Raw genomic sequence first — 21,599 nt, 5'->3', positions numbered from 1 at the left:
AATTTAAGAAAGGAAAAAGGAATTTTCACTGTCCAAGAGCTATTAGACAGACTAAAGTCATGAAATAGGCCCATTTTTTTAGTAACAGTATAGTAACAGTATAAGTCTGAAGACAATTAGCTTTTCACAATATATACAATTGAGTAATTACACTATATACAAATCCTTCAACTGACAGTCATCCAACTTATACCGCCTTCTCAGGTTTAGGAACAAATTATCATATCTCTATCAGTTAAATGATTTAGAGTGAGTTTTTAACGCCTGTTTTTTTTAAGGCAATGGTTGATAAATTGAATGGGAATTAGATTATTTTTGAGAATTTTAATAAGGAGCAAAATTTCGCGTTGTAAATCTATTGTATCTATGCATATAATTTTAATTCGTTGTATTTGATTAATTATAGTATTGTTAATTACTTTTTTGGATATGTTGGAGTTCCAATTTATTAATTTGTTAGTATTGAAATTGAAGTTTCTTGTTTTGTCAAAAAGTAAAATTTTTTTGTAGTTAATGATTTGAAGATCTAGAAAGTCTATGCTATTTTGTGAATTATTAGTTTTATTAAGCGTAAGACAATTCGGATAAATCTCGGAGTGTTCAATTTTACCAAAATTATTAATTGTAATAAGGTCATCAATATATCTGTAGGTGTGTTTGTAGTAATTTAACTCTTGTGGTTGTAGATTTTTTTGGAAGTTAAATTCTTTGACAAATAAAAAGATATTACAGATCGAGGTGCTGGAATGTAAGCCCATTGGCAATCCTCTGACTTGTTTAAAAAGTTGATTTTGAAACTTGATGTAGTTATGAAAAAGTGTGCATTTTAGGTAGGTTTTCCATTTGTCAAGAGTCATGATATTGAGCATAACAGGGAAGAGTTTAGGTAGATCAAGTAGACTGGTATAGATTTCTTCTAGAGGAAGTGAGGTATATAAGTTTTCAAAGTCATAGCAGTTAATGTTTTGGATGTTAATGGTTTGAATGGTATTAATGACAGGAGTGTTATTATGAATGATTCAGCAATAGTTATGATTAGTGTTACAATCATTGAAAATAAATTTACAGATTTTATTAAGTTGAATTGAAAAATAATAGTCTACATTTTTTTTGTAATTATTAGTTCCATTAGCTATAAATCTGAATTTTAATGGTGTTTTATGGAATTTGGGAATCGCACAAAGATTAGTAAATCTGTTGCAGTTTGCATTGAAAGTAATATTGAGTTTCTTATGAAAAGTTTTAATCCTGTTTATTATAGATGTTTCTGTAAGGTTGGCCAATTGATAAGTAGTTGCGTTGAGAAGTTCTTTATGAATAATTTCAGCGTAGAATAGTTTTCATATAATGCTAAAGTTATTAGTTGCTTTATCTATTTTTGTAATAGTAAAAAGCTGTTTTAATTTATTAATATCTGATGTAAGTTGCGACCAATTCAGTGTACTTTTAAACTTGAGGTGACTGATTTCGGTGGATATGCGTTGAAGAATTTTAGCCTTCCATTTTAAGAAGGTATCTATGGGTAAATTCAGTCGATAGCTTGCTTTAACTATAAATTCGTTGATGTTGTTTTCGAAAGTCTTGTAACAGTAATTTGTAATCATGTTTCTGACTGGTCTAAATTTTGTACCATAACTCATAAGTGTTTTTAGTTGATGGTTTTGTATGATATTCAGGTTGCCAGTAATTATGTGCTGGTGATGAGAATCTATATATATATATCTAAGGGGGTTGGGCATATATATATGCCCAACCCCCTTAGCCGGCTTAGAAGTCTTCACCCGGCATTTGTTTTCGCAATCGTTGGTCGTAGGCATGTACTTGCAGTTACAGAACTCTTTTAAATGACGAAAATATTCATGTTCGCAATTACAAATTAAATAATAATAATAATAATAATAATAATTTCTTTTCAAATAACGAAATCTAACTTTTAAAGTGGTCCCCCACTTCCTATATTTATTTCTGAGAAAGTTTTATATTCGTTATGCAAAAATAAAAATACAAGAAGTTTCACTTCCGAGCCACAAAAATTGACCGTCATATTTAATTTCAAAATTTACAGTTGTAATTCTGTAAAAAGAATTATTTCATCTAATATTCCCTTTAAGCTATATGATAAATTATTTTAAAATTTTTTCATTCCCATTACGTTATATGATAAATTATTTTTATTTGCTTGTTATTTTTTAATAATATTTCTTTAATTTATTATTGTTTGGCGTACCAGAAGATTTTCTTTGACTCTCCGGCATTTCTAAATTTAGAAATTAAGCCATGGGAATCAGTACTGAGAACAGCAAAGAAAACATGTTTGCGAATCACTTTTCATTCTTATCATCTTTCCCTATCTTCGTGGGTCACGTAATTCTGCTCTCAGGTTGCTCGATGCATTCTCAGTATCTTGCAATGGGATACCGCTAATAAGACTTTTGATAAAATATATCAAGTTTTTGTCAGTTTCACAGCATGTACGTAACAAAGGACTTTCAGTTTGGAATTTGGATGCCCTATTTCAGAATTCTACATCATACCTTTTGCCTTCACCTTGAGATTTATTGATGCTAAGTAGATTTCCAGATTAGCTTTCATGAAGGCAAAATTTCCAAAATCTGTCTTTTGAAGTTCGAAATAATTTAGCTATTAGTGTTCGAAATAATTTAGCTATTAGCTATTAGTGTTTCCAAAATTTATAAGTGTTAGTATTCTTCAGGTTAAGTTACGCTGTCATGCATTTATCATCAGTATGCCTTAATATATGTTTCACCAGCAGTAGAGTGGTAAAACTGCTGAACATTTGATTGATAACTAAGTGCATGGGATTTTCCCATGTGTAAAATGAATACGAGACAGTTTCTCTTAAAAAAAACCTCCACGAAAGCACCTCCCATTGACGAATAACCCCTGGTACTTCCCCATAATAATCGAAAATAAGAAAGCAAACAAATAAATAAATAATAAAAGTATAACCCTTAGCAGATATTGCTATTAGGGGAAACATAAAGTCTTTTAAATTTTCCACTGGTCTGCTAATGAAATAGCAGATAAAACCGCTGATCACTAATAATTCAGTCTGGGTTCGAAACTCGATATGAACCGTCTGGCCACATGGCTGTTTTCATGTTTTTTCGTATGAATAAAAAAAGTAGCTTCACCGCTGGCTGAGTTGATGATACCATTGAATAATGTTAGTTCAACCTGGTTTGAGGTGATAATAGTAGTTCAACCTAGGTTGGTTTAACAACCTCGATCGCCTGAACCCAGGCGGTCGAGCTGGCTGCATGATTGTTTTACATGGTTTTATCCACATGTAAACGCGAATATGAGACAATCTCTTTCAGAAAGTACTTCATAAAGACATGCTTCCCATTAGGCACATAGCCCTCGTGTGCTTTTCCACATGCAGTTAAACTAACTTGATCCTATGTGCAATGTAAATGAGAGTCAGGTTCCCTTTGAAAGCTCAGCTCACCAGAAGGCAAGCAGTAAAGTTGCTGAACACTGGTAGTTTGACCTGGGTTAAATTTCAGACAAAAAACTGGGCTGCGTAGGCGTTTCATGATTTTCCTTATGTGAAACGTAGATACGAAGCAGTTTCCTTTAGAAAGTAATTCATGACGGCATGCCTCTCCTTAGGCAGATAGCACTCACATGCTTTGGCATAATTTAAACCAAACCAAACACTTAGAAAGTTCTTCATGAAGACGTTACGCTTCTTGGTCACGGCACATTTTTAGGGCACTTTTATATCTGCATGTGTTGGAGTAATTTTAGATATATAAATGTAATGATAATAAAAATGGCATCACACAACTAAAAGTATATACTACTTCGTAAATTTCGATAAATTAATTACTGAAAATATTAAAGATATCAATATCAGCGTTGCTCTAATAGTTTTAAGTTGCATTTCAACATCTGAAAGAACGTGAATTACATTGCTGTTTTCACTACACAAACAAATGGAATATTTCAGCAAAGAATGCTGCCCCGTTATTGCAATATTTCAATAATTTTTGCAAATTAAAAAGTTTAATTAACACGTTTTAATAGTAAAGATGCGATTTTCACTTACAAAATCCCTTTGTACATTATTCTCTTTCATTTCGGCATCACTGCATAAATTTTCTAAGACATAAATAGCTTTCGTTAATACATGTTCTCATACATTATATTTATTATTTTTTATTTTTGTCATTAATAAATTAATGATTAAGCTAAAAAATTGATACTGCTTAATTTATAAGCAATATAAAGACTGGAAATCTGAGGTGATTAATTTCTGAGATATAAATACGTAGCTTTCTAATATTAATGCTCCTAAAATATAGCCGCTGTTCTTAATTCATTTTTGCTTTCTGATCCACTTGGGGTACAACAAACCTATTTTCATTAAATGAAGTTTTGCGCATTTCTATACGAAGTACGCAAAACTTGTTTCATACAATTTTATTTTTACTAATTATGAAGAAACTTTATACTGGTTTCCTAAACAAGTATTTATGTGTACTACTTTTAGAATCCATGCGATAGAGTGTGAGTACTCATCTTCAAATATATGTTAGTGTCAATAAGCTTAACTCTAAATTATTAAACATTTCTGGGACCTTGAAATTTGGAAGGGAATCGTCATATTTTGCTATAGTGGGTATTTAAATTTAGATAAATCCTCATACCATAAGTATTTTGTGTTTAATTTTAAAATTTCCATTTCGTATTACACAATCATTTTCAAAGCACTTTGGATACATATCAATAAAATTTGTTTCTGCCTGTTTATGATTTCATCGTAAATTTGTGAAGAATTTCCTAAAAATATTCGAATATACATAATTTTTAGTGTCAAAATATTTAATAATTATACATTAATTGAAATGCATTTATAGTACAGAGGAAATGTAGAAAGATATTGCAGGTGATGTATTATGTATCACCTGCAATAATAATAATAGTACAATTTGACTGAAGGGGAAAAGAAAAAAACAGATGTTTCAGCGTTTTAAAAGGGAAATGGACAATGGACATCTTTACAGTAAAGTCTTGGATGAAAGTTTTACTGTGACTCAACTTGGGAAGACACTGTAAATTTATAGTGGAGGCGGGGTCCCTTTCTTCGTTAAACAGCTGCATTGAAGGGTGATCAGGTCCCTTTCTTCGTTAAGCCACCGCATTGAAGTGTGAAACGCTACAACTCAATACTTGTAAATTGGCTGATGACTCAGAACAGTTAACTGAAACTTGCTCTTATTCTAATGCCATTTCTCTAGACTATGGCGAGAACAAACAGAAGTTTTTCTTTAAAATTAAATTTCAAAGTTATCTCAAATTTAATTCTTCATTATAAAGGTAAGTTATTGATTTGTAATATCTAAATTAATCATAAACTAAATTCTTATAATTTAAAACTTGCTAAAAATTCAATTCACGTAAACTTTTAATCCATTTACCTGAAAAATCCAAAATTATCACCATTAACAATGCAAATGTCTACTAATATTAATTTAATTAAATATTTTTATGATAAATATGAAATATAAATATAATCTATGTTTCCATACATTAAGAAACATCATAACAGGCCAAAATTAAAAACAAAATTTCTTAAACACATCCTGCGCTATACTGCAGGATCGATCAACCAATCAATCGGCTCGACAATCGAAAATGAATCGACTTGAATGGAGCACATCAACATCTAAAAAGCGTTTCTATTAATATGCAAGATATGAGAAACAAGTTTGAAGACATTATGAAAGAAGTTGAGTTTATTGCAAATAAATGGGGCATAGAAACTGAATTTGGAAAATAAAAGAGAAATAAAGAACCTAAAAAACTGTCATTGTTAACAAATACGAAAATTATTAATAATGTTTCAAAAATACAAAAAACATATAAAGAAGACTTGCACTGAAAGTACAACTTTTATTATTTATAAATACTTTCAGAACAGAAATCCAAAATTTGAAATCCTTTAAGGATTTAGCTAAATTAGCAATTGTAAAATATTATGACATGACAAGCAGTTATTCGGGAGTGTGCAATTCACTTATATTGTATTTATCATTATCTGTAACCACAGCCACGAGTGAGAGGTCATTTTCACTACTGAGACTAATAAAAACATATTTAAGAAACATATATAAGAAACAGCATGACACAAGATCGGTTGTCAAACCTTTCACTATTGAGCGTTGAAGCTGAGATGGCTGAGAAAATGGACGTCCAAGTATTGATAAATAATTTTGCGGAAAGGAAGGTTAGGAGACGCAAATTTTAAAAGAAAGATTTTTTTCTTTATGATGAATTTTGGCAACCAATGTTATCATTACACTTATTAAGGGAGGAAAAAATTAGAGAAGAAGAGCAATGCGGACTGAGGAAAATTAAAAGGAAACAGTAAAAAACTTTAGCATTCATATTTTTTATAAAAATCATGTATTCAAGTAGTTTAGTGTACCAAAAGGTTTTTAAAAAGATTAAAAAAAACTTTACATATTTTCTACGAAAATTGTATGTTCAAATAGTTTTCTGTATGAAGTTTATGATAAATATATTTTATATTTAACAAATGTATCATTTACATTATAAAAGTTCTTATTTATTACTTGTATATTATTGCATAAATCATGTTCGTAAGCTGAGTAAATCACAGAGTACTATACATTAATGTAATAGCTTTTCTGAACGTTTATCAATTATCTTGTCTGTCAGTTTATAATATAACTAATTATTTATAAGTTTGCTAACTTAAGCGAAAAAACTTAGATAGGCGCAGATTTTACATAAAAATTTAAAACATTAGTATGTAAAACTTCTTGGATTTTACATAAAAATCTCCGCAAATCTAGGCTTTCTTCCTTTTCTTAATGCTATACGTCGACATGTTCCTTTTTTCTATATAGACTTATTCATTTATTATCAGTATGCATCTCAGTGAAAGGAGAAAAAATCTGTCTCTCGCACTCACACAAAAAGTCTTAAGTAGCTGAATTAAAATCATCTGACGTCAAATACCCAGTCTAAAGCAAATTTTCATTTCACTAGTTGGTCAAGGGAAATTATTTTCCTTTTTAGTCTTTCTTCATCTTACGTACCTTTCAACTGGTTCCCTAAGAACGTGCTTTTATTTTTTTAGCAATTAATCCAGATGTGATAAAAATCATCATAAAAACATTGCCTCCTGGAATCCTTGATTTTTTTTTAAACTTTTCGCTTTTTTTTTTTTTTTTTTTTTTTTTTTTTTTTTGGAAGAACATTAAATTTATTGGGAAAGGGGCCCAGGAAAATTTTTTGCATAGGGGCCCAAGAGTGACCACTGAAAATAACCATAATGAAAAATGATTACTCGTCAGTATGCTACATATACCTCAAATAGAAAATGCACACTTTTAACCATCCGAAGGGAGTATAAAAACTAATGAAATGCGTTATTATTTTTTTATGCATAATCTTTGTATGATATGAAAATGGAAGTCTTTCTAACGTAAATAAAATATTATCATTTCAGTCGAATTTTTCTTTTTGTAAGATTTTGTGTTGCTTTTTTCTGGGAGGGGCAGAATAGGATTTCTGTAATATTTTCACATTCTGAGTGCCTGCGTCTCATATAACTGTTTTTGGGATTTGGATTCTTTTTTTTTTTTTTTTTTTTTCTCTTTTTTTTAAATTTTACATGCTGAAGTTAAGTAGAAAAGAGAGAAAATGTGGCGCCATCTGCTGATGATTTTGGGAAGAGTTTTTATGCACCGCATTTTTATAATATCGTAAACTATAAATGTTTACAATTCTCTTTAATTTGTCGCAATTTACTTGGTAGAGAAGCTGACTGCCAAGTAATTCAGCGTCAAGTAAAGAGAATTCGTAGCAATTACTTTTATTTTAATAATTATTATGTAAAATAGCGATAATTTTAATTTCGGTTAGCTATAATTTTCGTGTTTTGTTTGTTCTTTAGAGCTTTATGGGTATGTCCGATTTACTTCTTTTTTTTTATTATTATTATTTCTTTTACTATTTTGTATTAATTGCACAAATTGCTTTATAATTTGATATAAAGATTTTATTTAAACGTTTATATCCTGAATTTTTATCAATCATAGAAAAATTATTTTACCCAAAATTATTTGTCGAAACTTCAGAAATTTCAGATTATTAAAAATTCTGGTATAAAAAAAAAATCAGTCTAACATCCTCCCGAAAAGACCGTCTCTAAATGTGACCAGCATGTCTGAGAACATAAATATGATCTCTGTCAGACAATCATTTCCGCAAAAGACTAGAATTCTTCGAACTAGGTGGTCGTTTTAGGAAGAGTTCGCTGCATTTAAGTTTTCTTATTTATTTTTTATAATTATTATCACTAAATGCATTGCAAAGTTATTCAAAGCTAGTATCGAGTTTAAATTTATTGGTGGAACAAAGAATACACATCTTCTGAACTATATTATTAATTATGCAAATTCATAAGGACTATTTGTATGCTTGTAGGTATCAGTTTATTCAAATCCAGTAAACTGATACTTAAAGAATATATGAATTAAGCAAAATTCGCTTTAAGACTTCACTTTTTACTATAAAGAACAAAAAATTACTAAAATATTTCTGTCTGTGTATGTATGTTGGCATATATTCATGCAGGAATGTTGTAAAATAGCATTATCATTACTTGTATGTATCTAATACAAAATTCTATTTTGATACTTGAAAGGGTTTTCATTTTGCGAGTGGAAAAGAAAAATATTATGTAGTACCGTATTATACTTCCAATATATTTTGAAGAATAAAAAAAAAGTACTCTTATAAATTAACATCATTACTAATTTAAATTAAACCATAAAGAACGAGAGTACATAATTTTACATAATCTTAACTATAAAACATTAAAATTAAGTTATTTTAATATTCAGTTCGAAAGTTACGTAATTAAATTAGCATTTGCGGTACTACCGTGTATGCAACGTATTACCGTAAATGCTAATTTAATTATGTAACTTTCGACTTCTTTTGTAAAATATATATTTACATATTTTACAACACGTAAATTCTAAATGGGCTTAATGCAATTTTATGCTTTGAGCATTTTATGCTATTTTATGTATTTAATTTTAAATCAAAGCAATAAAGGCTAATAATAAATTTTTATTCATTTCGCAGAATGCACACTAATTGCGCAACAAGTACTTTAGAACAAATTTTCATTTATTCTTCCTAATCTGGAAACCTTGCCATTTGTTTCACTGATTTAAAAAAAACCTTCCCAAATTTAAGAGCGTAAATTAAAATAAATATTAACGATTTTACCGTCGACAGAAATAATATTAGCACAATGAATTTAAAAAAATCACAATGTATACACGTTTACTAAATTAAAAAATTAGGAGAAAAGTAGATTATTAAATACTTTCTTCAAGTCTAGAAATCAATTATATTTTAGAAATTCATTAGTATATTTTATTTATTATCAGCAGTATTAGAAATCTAGATTTGCGTAAAACGATGAAATGGTCGATAGATGTCGCTTGCGCAATTGACGCATGCGCAATATATTCCGTTAAGGTGAGATAATCTTTGTAACTTCCACTCCGCCAGTAGAATTCGGTTCTGTTTCACCGTTGAGGGAAAGCAATATTGCAGAAGAACGGTATGATATATATGTAAATCGACACAGTTAGTAAGACGAAAACATGGATGAATGCGATCGTGTTAATCCAATAACAATTACTTCGGACGAAGTTAATGAAACGGTAGCTACTTTCGTTTACCAATATTTAGATCACAAGGTCAGTGAAAACGGTATTCAGTGGGAGAGTCGTAGTCGATACCAAAATCAAGATGCTAAAATTCAAAAAGTTGGTAAAGCTCTGCAGTGTTTAGCTGATGAATTTGCTGCACAGTTCAAGCAGCAATTTGTGGACATGTGTGAGAGTTTAGATGTGAGGGAAGAAACCATAAAATGTACTGTTGAAGGTGTAGCGAATGAGCTTTTCAGTGAAGGTGTTAAATGGGCTCGTATTGTTGCTTTCTTCGTTTTTGGTGGTGAATTGGCTGTACATTGTGCGAAACAAAGTATGCCGCAATTAATAGACAATATTGCTTACTCATTAGCTGCCTATATAACTGAACAACTTTTACCTTGGATTAATGACAATGGTGGTTGGGTAAGTGAATTTTTTGCTAGACAAAAAATTTTTAAATTTTTTTTATCTTTGTAAAAGTTTAAAACAACTTTTTTACTTGCTTCCGGTTTTTCAGCGACCTATCTGAATGAGGAATTGTGGACTGTTATTTTTGAATAATATATACACTTTCCTAAATACTGCATTGCACTTTCCTCTTTAAAAAAACAAAGCATCAAGAGCAGCTGCAATGCAGACGATCGGTATTGTTTTGTAACTGCAAGTCTTTAGTTTTTTGTAAATTCGGTATTTCTGAATTCAGTTTTGAAAATACCATTCCCATTAATCTTTCTGCAAGATTAATGTAGAAAGAAATCGAATTGTCTGCGAGTGAAGATTAATCTAAAGTTGTGCTTAATATTTTTAAATGCTTGTTTTAAAAAAGTGGTATGTTATCGAAACTAATACTGTATTCAGGATGGATGAAAATATTATCTATTTGAATTACATTGGCTATCTCTGGAGTATGTACAAGAAGTGAGAAGCTGAAAGCTTATTTTTAATGATTTCATGGTTAGAGAGACTTCGTTAAGGTTTCATGATTAACGGGAGAAAAATAGGTTATGTAGGTACCGTAATTTAATAAAAAAAATGGGTACCATTATAAAAATAAATTGATAACTGTAATAGGTTAACCATCTACCTTTTATAGTTATTTTTTATATGATAGTGGTTTTAATTATTTTTCTCGCTATTTTATCATACGTTTGAATTTAAAAGTAGTATTTAAGTGATGCCATCTAAAGAAAGAAATCGCAAATTAAGGCCCTAGATTTTCAAACTGTACGTGCAAACGAAGTGTACAGAATTCACCCATACCGTTACCGATACATGATAAAATGGTAGATGTAAACTGAAGTATTGACAATTTGTCAAATTCTGGATGTAGAAAATTCAAACCTTTTTGTAAACTATAATGCAAAGTGTGATCTCTCGTGCATACGTTGCTACCAAAAGGCGACTCTTAAATCTGACTACAAAAACGCTAAGTTTTGCGGACCCTTTGTTAGAAATAACGTACTAATATTTCTACTTAAAAGGTACTTTCTTGTCAAATCGGCCTCCGCGATTATTCGGCAAAATTGGGCAACTTAATTGCCCAATATATAGCGTCATTCAGGGCTTATGCAATAACTTTAGGTTTTGGTGCTTATCGAGATTACAGCAAAGCATACAAGGGCTATCTGCCTAGAGATGGATGTCTTTGTAGAGGACTTTTTAAGGGAAATACGTATACACGTTGCGCATGAGGAAAACCACGAAAACACTCCCCTGTAGCCAGAGCTCTTTCGCCTGGACTAGAACACAGGTCGGAACCGCTTTATTGCTCGGCCGATGGTGAGGCAGGGCAACCTTAGCAAGGAAGTACCGGTAATACGTGTACTGTGTTAACTGTATGTAGTTAATATCGTATATAATTTTGTTTTGCTAATGTTTGCACTCGTATATTTTAGTTATTTATCATCAAGATTAAAATATAGTGATCTGCTAATAATATAGTATAGCCTAGTACTTTCATTTCTGTGCATAAAATTTCCTTCCGCAGTTGAAGATAAAGGAAAAAAAGTTGTATTGAAGATTGGGGAAAACGAATTTAAAAACACGCTTAGGGGAGGATGGTATATTGTGTGCACGAATTCCAAGAAATATTAGCTATTAAAGATATTTATGGAAACCGAACCATTTTATGAAAAAATTAATGCCACTATAGTGTAATATAACATGAATTAGTCTTTGTGCGAAGGAATAATACATTCTTGTCGTTTTTAATCTTTGGTACAACAAACGACGTAAGAATTCAGGATAATTCAAATGTAAACCTACTTTAGGGTTTCTGAAAGGCTTGCATTGTTAAAAAAAATGCGATTCACCATTCCCCTTTCTTACTCCTTATCATAGCTTCGCCAAGGAGTTCGGTATTCATTTGTTATAATATACGCAGTAACTGCTGACTAGCGTACAGGCACCGCAAAATAGATCGTGGTTAATGTTATCCTTCGAATATTGTCAAAGTTCGTCTGTGTGTATACGAAAACGTGGAAATACATCGCTTTTCGTGATCAAAATTCGGTTAATGTTATCAAAATATTATAGGATAAATATTTTAAATTGAAATAAAGACGTTAAGTGAAAGATAAGTCTCTGAATAAGGCCGAAATATAGTATGTAAATTCTCAAATGACAGACGTCGCCGAGTGAGAAATTAAGTCGCCAGGAATGTTGATTTGGGACAGCATTTTAGTCTTGAACCAGTACTCACAAAAGGTAAAGGAAGTTGGATAACTAAAAACGGGTCCTGCTAACATGAATTGTAAGAAATTTAACGTTTAGGTGGATATTGATGGAAAAATTAATTTGCAGCATTCATGGCAGAAGATGCCTGTCTCCCTGTTTCTTTCTTAAACAAATTTCTATCATGAACAGTTCGTAAACGAAGTTCTGTGTAATGTTTCCATATAATCAGCTATTAATGACTTTTTGCCCTATTAGACATTGTGAAAGTATTTGTTTCTAATTCTTTAATAGTTTGAAGGATATTTTCCTTATCACTTAATGTTATGAAAATAGTCGCGGGCAAGCATGACATTAACCGGCACCTAGTGTAATAGAGAATTTTGGCATAGTAACATGTCTTTTTCTATAATGCATTGTCTAATTTTGCAATGATTTGAATTATTAATATGGAATGAGAAATTCTTTCAAAATTAAGATATTTTTATCTAGGCTGGAAAAGAAAATGTTTGCAAAACTAAAGAAGTGTAGATGAAAATGTTTTCATTTAAGTAGAATAATTTTTCACATAAACTTAATTGTATCAGATTTTCTTTGCCTTTGAAGTATAATGGGAAGCACTTCCGCAGAGAACCCGGAAAATGTAAACATCGCAAACTTTGGCGATAATATTTTAAACCTGGTAACCCATCGGATTTATCCTATTTGCTTGTTCGAAGTTTGCAACCATTCCTCATGCGTTCATTTTGTTGAATTATCACTGTCGTTGTTCGCATTTGCAGATTTATATTATTCTTATTATTTTTTCTAAATTTTTTAACAACGAATAGATAGAAATATTGGTAAAATCCTAATATACGGTGCAGCGACTTTGAAAATTATCGCCAACACCAAAAATGATCCAAAGAACGTCTATATATATACTACACACTATATACTATGTGTGTATATAACATAGTATATACTACCCGTTAACTACTCATCGTACATGTCTCGTTTTTACTGCTCATCATAAAGTCGCCAAAAGTAGCCAAATCCTGTGTGCACCGGATACTAGGATTAAACCGAAATATTTTCGTAGATATATGCCGGTTCTCGGTTCGCGATGAAAGGAAGAAAATACGGCGGGAGGGGTGAATGCTAATTTGTAACACGGCTGTTCACGTTGTGTTTTTAACTATTAACAGCTTTAAGAACCATGAGGTTTCCAACCTCTAAAAAATTTGTTTCGTAGGCCGCAGAAATGTGCATTTTAAATAATTTAGAAATGCTTTTATTTTTATTATTGGTTATTGTCATCTAAAATTATGAGAATAAATCAATTTTTAGCGTAAAATTTTAATAAGATAATATATTATTAATGCTTTTCTAACAATAACCTTTCAGAGGATGGCAGGTGTGACATAAATAGATGATTAAATTGAAATAAAAAATATTATTGATTATCTAAGATGACAGAATAGTTCGATGCATCACTATGGTCATCAAAATTGGCAAACCACTGCTGGTGTAAGGAATATATTGTTTTCTGTGTTAAGTGGAATTTCAGACCAATTTTTTTCGTATATCACGCTTAACCGGTTAATTTCAGTATATTAGAGCCCACCAGCGGCCGAGCGGTAAAGTCGCTGAACACTGGTAGTTCGGTCCGAGGTTCGAATCCCGCGAACGGGCTGGCTGCATGTGTAACGTGTATACGAGCCAGTTTCCCTTAGAAAGTGCTCCACGAAGGCATCCCTCCCCTTAGGCGGATAGCCCTAGTGTGCTTTGCCATAATTAAATACACCACACCACACCACATCACCAGTATATTAGTACTAATTTATATTTTTTAATGAATTTTTATTTCCATTATAAATCCTTATATATTGTCTTATGCTTAATATATTCTTTTCTGTGCTAAAAGTTAAATTTTCGTATATCACGTTTAACCGGTTAGTTTTACATCTACATACTTATTATCTGTGAATTTTTACTACCATATGCTTAATATATTGTTTTGTCTGCTAATTTGAATTTACATGCACTCACGTTTACAAAATATCACGTTTATACGGCTCATCGTCGATGAACGGCGAGCTTGGCGAGTAAAAATGCAACGGCGCCAACGGGTTCTCTGCGGATGAAAACCCGTATAAGGAAATAAAATTACATATTCAGCAGTTTTCATCATGTAAATTAGTAATTTTGTAATAAGTACTAAAGGCAGAAAAGCCTGTTTTCCTAATTTTTTATTAAAGTATTAATATGAGTTACATTATTAGAAATATTGTTTTTAATGATCTAATTGCTTGATTATGATAAACGTTTTAAGTTAAAATGCAGCTTACTTACAGTTTAAAGTATCCATTGAAAAGAAAAGTATTTGGACGCCATTAAGTTTGTTGGTCAAATTTCCGTTTTGATCATCATTCACTACTCGCTTAAAAAAATTTTATGATGGTTATGCTAAATGTAGAAATTTAGGCTGAATTAAAATAAATATTAATAATTAGAAAATAAAATTTTAAGTATTAAATAAATGAGAAATTTTTATTGGTTTAAAAATTAGTTTTTGGTTTTAATACAATATTTAATTAAAATCTAATTTTAAATGTCTTAGTATTTATTTAAGTCATGAAATAAAGTTAAAAAAATTTATTGATAAATTTATATTTATAATATAAATATATTATAAATATAAATTTATCAATAAATTTTTTGGTAAATTTATATTTATAATATTTTGCATTTAAAATTATCAAGTTTTTTCATTTGTCAAGCTCTTTGACTTCAGGTCTAATTTTTTATTGAATTCCATGGTTAATCTTCGGATTATGGTAACTTGGCGAATTTTTGGCGAAAATTTTGCGACCAACCCTGCTACAGCAACCTGCTAGTTTTTTGGACGCCATTTTGTTTTCACGAAGTAAAAGCATGTTCCCCCTCCCCCCAACAATCTGCTAGCCGAATTGCGCTGTGCTAGAACTTTTATGGAACAAAAGTGCTTAATCATGACGAAGATTAGGTACGAAATTGGGGAAAGTGCAGAATCGCCCACTGCGTGCCGCGTTTTTAAGAATTGCACATACACGGTATCCATGTACACGTCGACCTATTTTTCACTTTAAAAAAAATCCCAGAATTGCACAAAAATGGCATTGCGCACACTCTTCACTTTATCCATGTACACTGCTAAAGTCCTAGTTAGGCAACCTTTACCGCCTTACCAAAATTTCGCCAAACTACCTGTTAGCATATTCCAAAGATTAGCGAATTCCTTTTCATTCAAGATTATTTCCAAGCATATTTCGCTTTTTCAATTTGATTTGATATTAGTTTATGTCATAGTTTTGCTGAATTTGTATAGCAGATTCTTCTGAATTGTTCATAAAGCTTGGACTAAAAGAATCAATGAGAGAAATAAATGGCTATTAAATTTTAGACTTCTTCATTCACCAAATAGGTTACTTGCATGGAATGAAGTATATTTCGAAATTTATTTCACAATGTGAAATGATAGATTTTGCATTGTTTTGCTTGTGCAGTTTTATTCAAATCACTGAAGCATAATATTAAGTGCTTAATTTGCGTATTGATGTTTTTTAAATTTGATTTAGTTAACTAGTTGTTTGTTTGAAAATCATTCAGTTTGATAATGTTGAAGATAAAATATGAAAATAAATCATTGGAATGTTCATCAAATCCTTGAAAAAATTATTAAAAATAGCATTAATTGGCTGCCAGCAACATTTAAATTCTCTATCGAAGCGTAAACTGAAATACTGTATTTGCATGAATTTTCAGCTCAGAAAAACATTTCTTGAATTCTAGCCTTCGTTCATTCTTTCTTCATTAACATTATTTCTTCGGGTGGAAATGTACTTGCACATGGAGCATGTGATTCTTAAAATGTGTTTGTATTCCCACACCTTATCAGTTGATTTCGTACATGGCTCGATGCGCGATGCTGTGTGTTTTGACCTTTTATCCTTCATTCAAGGATAAACTTTTAATGAGTATGCTATCAGTGGTCCAAAGACTGGTTTCATTCTTAAAGCGATGCTTTGTTTCTGTGACCCATATCTGTTTCTTTTACATCTGTATTGTGGTCTTATTGAAGATTTCTTTCGTGGTTTCGTGCCAAGATGCATTTAATAATGGGCCGAAATAATTCTCGTTAGGCGACGTAGTATAGCCATACCTTGGGTTCGTCCATTCATTTCTTTGGTGACTATTCTCATTCTTCACAGTTGGCTAACTTTCGTGCTTTTATCGCAGAACATTGTTATTCTTGTTTAATTATAGTACGTGGTACTTCGGTTTGATCTGGTACTTTCCATTCATTACTTTTTTCGCCGTAGGCAGATTACTTACTCACAAATTGATTGGGAGTTTCTCTTTGGGTCTGCTTTGTTAGGCATCGATTTAAACGTGTGGGAAAGAAAGTTGGTGTATGCGCAACAATAATAAAGACGTCACTTAAGCCGCGACGATGCGCAAGTTATAACTAAGGTAATTCTAATTTTAAAATAAAATTTGGTGTTTTTCAAAACTTGCTTTACAGTTGTCAACCAATTCCGCTGGATTAGATTTTTATAAAACGCCAGAACTTAAAATTTTCTTCGATTTGATTCTGTTGGTAGGCGGTATAAGTTGACTTGTTTCGCAAAAATGGAATTTATTGGATTATACGAGAGCAAGTTATCTGTTTAAATGGAGAATTCCTAATAGGGCATCTGGAAGGAAAGTACCTCCTATCTATGTTTCACAGGAGTAAAAACCGCAAACATTTTCATTTTACTAGCATTTTCCTCGGAGTTTAAGCTATCGTCTATCCAAGGAGTTCTTAACCCGAGGGAGGAGAATTTGTTTCAGGGGGCATGAGGTCAGCTTTTGTTTACCTCTGAAGTACTAAGTTTAGTCTATGAATATAAAAAAACCACTTGTGTTGAAATTTTGCTATTCATTAACATTTTGTATACTTTTTCTTGTTTAATTTATTAAACATATTAAAGGCTAAAATTTAATGAATGTATGTATATTTTTTCCGAGGAGGGGAAAGGGGGAATGATGGTTTGGCAGTGGTGAAAGGGATGCGTGAGACACAAAAGGTTGAGAACACCTGATAATCCGCTCGCTGCTCGTAGGCCCACAGAAATGGGTAATCGGGGATTGAATATGTTTCTGCCACTGTATCGTATATTATAATCACCAATTGTGTTCTCCAGTTACTTTTATAAGCTGATTCAAATTTTTGGGTTGCAAGTTGAAGAAATGTTGTATCAGGCTATGGAGATCCTTTTCTTAGGCAGATAAACTATATAAAAGCAGTGCAATTTTCGAACGACGACTAGTTAAAACACATTAAGCAGCACCAAAGATATTTTTACCCGCCACAAGAAGGCCGCCTTTCAAAACACGATTTTCTGTGTGTTTTAGTACCGCTGAGTACCGAAACACTGATAAAGTTTCTAAGGGTAGTCACATGAAGAGGCTTAACTGTGAATGCATGGCAAAGGGGCCATAATGAATGCCATTAATTGAAAAGAAGTTTTGTGCTGAAACTTGTAGGAAATCCAAACCAAGCCGCTTTTAATCTCGATATCAGACTTTGTTTATGTTGAATTAAGAAGGTCCAGATGTTAATTTGAGAGACGCGCTGCGTGTTAACATAACATAAACAAGGCTGATTGGGCCGTGTGAATTGCATGTTCCTGTGTACTTGTTTTTGGTTGCTTCAAAGGTTATTTGGTATTGTCGCATTGTGGAAATACTGTAATGTTGCAACGTAAAACCAGAATTCTGGGATAACTTGGAATTTGAATTCTCCCTAGTTTTATATAAAGCTGTGTTGTAAATTACTTCATTGGTGCATAAATTTGAACTTGGTTACCACCACGCCTGAATAAAGCTATCACGATGATAATTTACATATTTGCCTGAATATTTTAGAAAATTTTATTCTAGAAACTCTTTTAATATTGGTCCCAAAATCTTCTGGTTTTGAATGGCGCAGTTAGCTATTACAGGTGTCAACCCTTCTTGATTTCCCGCGATAGCAAGACAAGCGATTAAAAGACGAAATTAACTTCTAGCTAATTCCCAAGGGAACTTCCTTGAACGGTTTAATTTACTATCTACATATATATTATCTGAAGTGCATAGTTTTAAATATGTCTTAAAATCGGCGAGCAGTATTAACTGAACTGTTGTAGAAGAATGCGGTTACTCGAGATTTTTCCAATTTATATGGCGTTCAGGGTATCCCACAGGTTTGCATGGAGAAAGTTGGTCATGCGTGAATAAGTGAATAAAGTTTGCTCAATTTCTCGCTAGAAATTAAAATTCAGGAAAAAAGAAGTGAGGTTGATTGTCAGGGAGCTCCTTCCTTGTACATTATTAAATAACGTATATCCGTTTGGAAAGTAATATTAACCTTCAATATTTTTTCCTTCAGCGCTTACTGCGATTATCTGGATCGGTATGTAGTCTTCAAATTCCTTCAGTTTGCTAACTTTTTGGTTGTATGCGACATATAGGCAATACAAGAATTCTTATAGTGTGTCATTAAAGTATAAGCTAGCATATAAAACAGTTCTTCATGGTTGTATTTTGGTGACTTTTGAGATGTTATAAAATGGCATGAATAAGATGATTCCAAATTCTGCGATTTAAAAAAAAGTACGGAAAGTAAAGGAGGCAGTATGATTGGTCTCTTAACTGAATGAAATAAGAGACCAAATTACATGTTGTTTGTTCCCTATATCAAAGCTTCTCTTTTCCCCTGTGTATCGTTTTGTTAGTCTTTTTTTAATTGTCAGTGTCTGTAATTGTTTGTTGCGTTTTGGTCGTTGGAACTGAAGATTCTTTCTCTTTCCCACGGATTACGGCATATTTACGGTCTAGTGAACAGAGAATCAATTGAAGAACGCTAGATTTTTAGGTTATGCATGCATTGCCGAATGCTAAATGCTATAGCAGGATTTTTTTGTTTTTAGGATCCAGGTCTTCTTGCGTTCTACAAAAGCAGAAAATTGCCACAGAAACGTGGAGTTTTTAAGAGGATTCAGTCCAGTCTCTGCAAGTGCCGTAATGGTAATTATTGAAAAATCCAACTCTTCTTTTATCAATTTAGTTTTCTGTAGACACAGTTAGACAACTAATATAATCTGTAAAAGCGCGGTGCTAGCAAAATTAGTCGTCCGAGTTTTAAACGTTACCGAGAAATCGCATAAACTTTAATTCTTCTGGCAGTTTAACGTCTTCAGTAGACTTAAAGTTATTAAATTAGTACGAAATTAAAAAGTACGAACATGCGTCAACAAAGGATAGAACAAAATGCTGGTGAATAGTTTGTGTATTAAAAATGTGCCACTTATTTTGCTTCTCAAGGCCGAAGAAGTGGCTGAATTTTTCCTTGCTCGATGTCACGTTATGCAGTGAACGTGTTAGGCATGGTAATTAAGCTAGATTACGCTTCTTGCCAGTAATCTTTTGAAGTATATTTAACATCCCATTTCGTAGTGTAAATTGACGTTACTAAAATTATACGAAGCTTATCTGCCTTTTGGAGGATTCCCTAACGGAAACTGGTTTGTATTCACTTTACATATGCGAAAATTAAACATGTAGCCAACGTGTATGCAACAGTCGACCAGTATCAGCGCTCTTATACATTAGGCCACTGGTGAAGACTGTTGTAAGGAACTGTAGAATGTCTTGTGATGTAACAGTCAGCACAGGATTTGATAATTTCGGAGACGCCTAGTATGATTTCGGTTGAAATGCCGCGAATCGTCGTTCATGCATTCTACGACGTTGAAACCTTCCGCGAAATAATTCAGATATTCGTGAATTCACTCTCTTCTTTACGTTACGTAACTATGGAAACGTAATATTTAATTTCTGAATAGACATTGAACCTTCACTTGTTTTCATAAAAGTACAGTGATAATTCTAAGTTAACGATAAAACTTTTAGAGAATAAAATTTTAATGAAGTCTGATAGTTGCGCCAACTTCATTCATTGCGGATTTTACCTTTCAGCTGGCAGAATTGTGTTTTTCTTATACAAACGTTTCTGTAGTAATGCCCTACTTTTTGTTGCAGTTAACTTCATCCCCCTAAGCATTTTTTTCTCGCTTCACGTTTTTGTGTAATGGCAGACATCGCATCATCGAGATACCAGGCTAACAAATTACTGAAATATTATGTTTAACATTTCTAGTTTGGGCAAAATTCTAAAGATTGCTATTTAGAAGTTTAGAGAAAGCTTGCTGAAGCTGTTTTAAGAATTGCATGAAATCCCTTTGGAGTAACTCCTTTGCAATTTTGTGAATGCGAAGACAATCAGCAGGAGATAGCCTTGTTGTGAATGGAATGCTTCAACTGTCGTAGATTACATCTGCATTGTCTGTCTGGGTGTACCTCGGAGACAATAGTCACGCAATTGATGTTTTAGAAAGTGCCATTGTGTATAGGTTGACTTAGCACTTCTTTGGTATTTCCTGAAGTTTTTCTTAGATATCAGTCAAGCGTGTAGTTGAATGTACTAAATTTGGTACTCAGTCACGTTGTTAGGAATTTATTCGTTCATTGGAATGCTGAAATTGAAACTTTAGGTCTTGCGGCTTTCATTATATAGCAGCCGAGTAATGGCGGTTATTTTTTGTTGGTTTAGACACTGTTGTAAAATCGAGACAGTTATAGCCATTGTAGTCATACAATGTTTTTGTTTTCATTTTTAAACTATGATATAAAATCTTAGGGCAAAAATGGCCATCTGGCGGTTCTGTTGATAAATAATTCTTGTTTTCAAAGAAGGGAAAAAGTCGGAATACTTTGTGTATTCACTATTGTATTTAATTGTGCTGGAAAATAAAAGATTATACAATTTAATATTTTTCCTGTCTGACAAGATTTTTGAAGTCGCGAACCAGTAATAATTTATCGTGATTTAGCATGCTGATATTCGAGTCATTTGCATTAAAAGCATACTTGGATGTTGGGTTAAGTGCAAAAAAATCTCCGAAGGTGTTTGAAACAAGACATTAACAACGGCCAAGAAGATAGGTGTTGAGTTTATAACTCCTCCAAGAAATATGCAAGTTTGGCGAACATTTTCCTGGTGATTTCTGTTAGAAACTTTTCAATAAGTGTTCACCTCGGTTTTATATATATTTCTGTTCAAACATATGCCCTTGTTCTCAT

At 32.0% G+C, this 21,599-nt stretch overlaps 1 protein-coding gene across 3 annotated transcripts in view; it reads left to right on the top strand.

Annotated features, from left to right (window-relative positions):
- Positions 1-9,573: 9,573 nt before the first annotated feature.
- The window catches only part of LOC118185593 (bcl-2-like protein 1), a 52,443-nt gene continuing 40,417 nt past the window's right edge, over positions 9,574-21,599 (top strand). For 2 of the 3 annotated variants that reach the window (XM_035355481.1, XM_035355483.2), the window contains exons 1-2: positions 9,575-10,157; positions 19,388-19,484. In XM_035355481.1, coding sequence (XP_035211372.1) covers positions 9,684-10,157; positions 19,388-19,484 — 571 coding nt within the window. In that variant the 5' untranslated portion in view covers positions 9,575-9,683. Of the gene's footprint in view, positions 10,158-19,387; positions 19,485-21,599 lie in introns of all 3 variants that reach the window. The other variant, XM_035355480.1, reaches the window with a different exon arrangement.

The sequence above is a fragment of the Stegodyphus dumicola genome, chromosome 1, assembly GCF_044657685.1.
Source record: "Stegodyphus dumicola isolate Sdum_Otavi_A_Nest chromosome 1, ASM4465768v1".
NCBI lineage: Eukaryota > Metazoa > Arthropoda > Arachnida > Araneae > Eresidae > Stegodyphus > Stegodyphus dumicola.
Note: the sequence above shows the minus strand (reverse complement) of the source record. Positions and strands in the feature narration are given on the sequence as shown.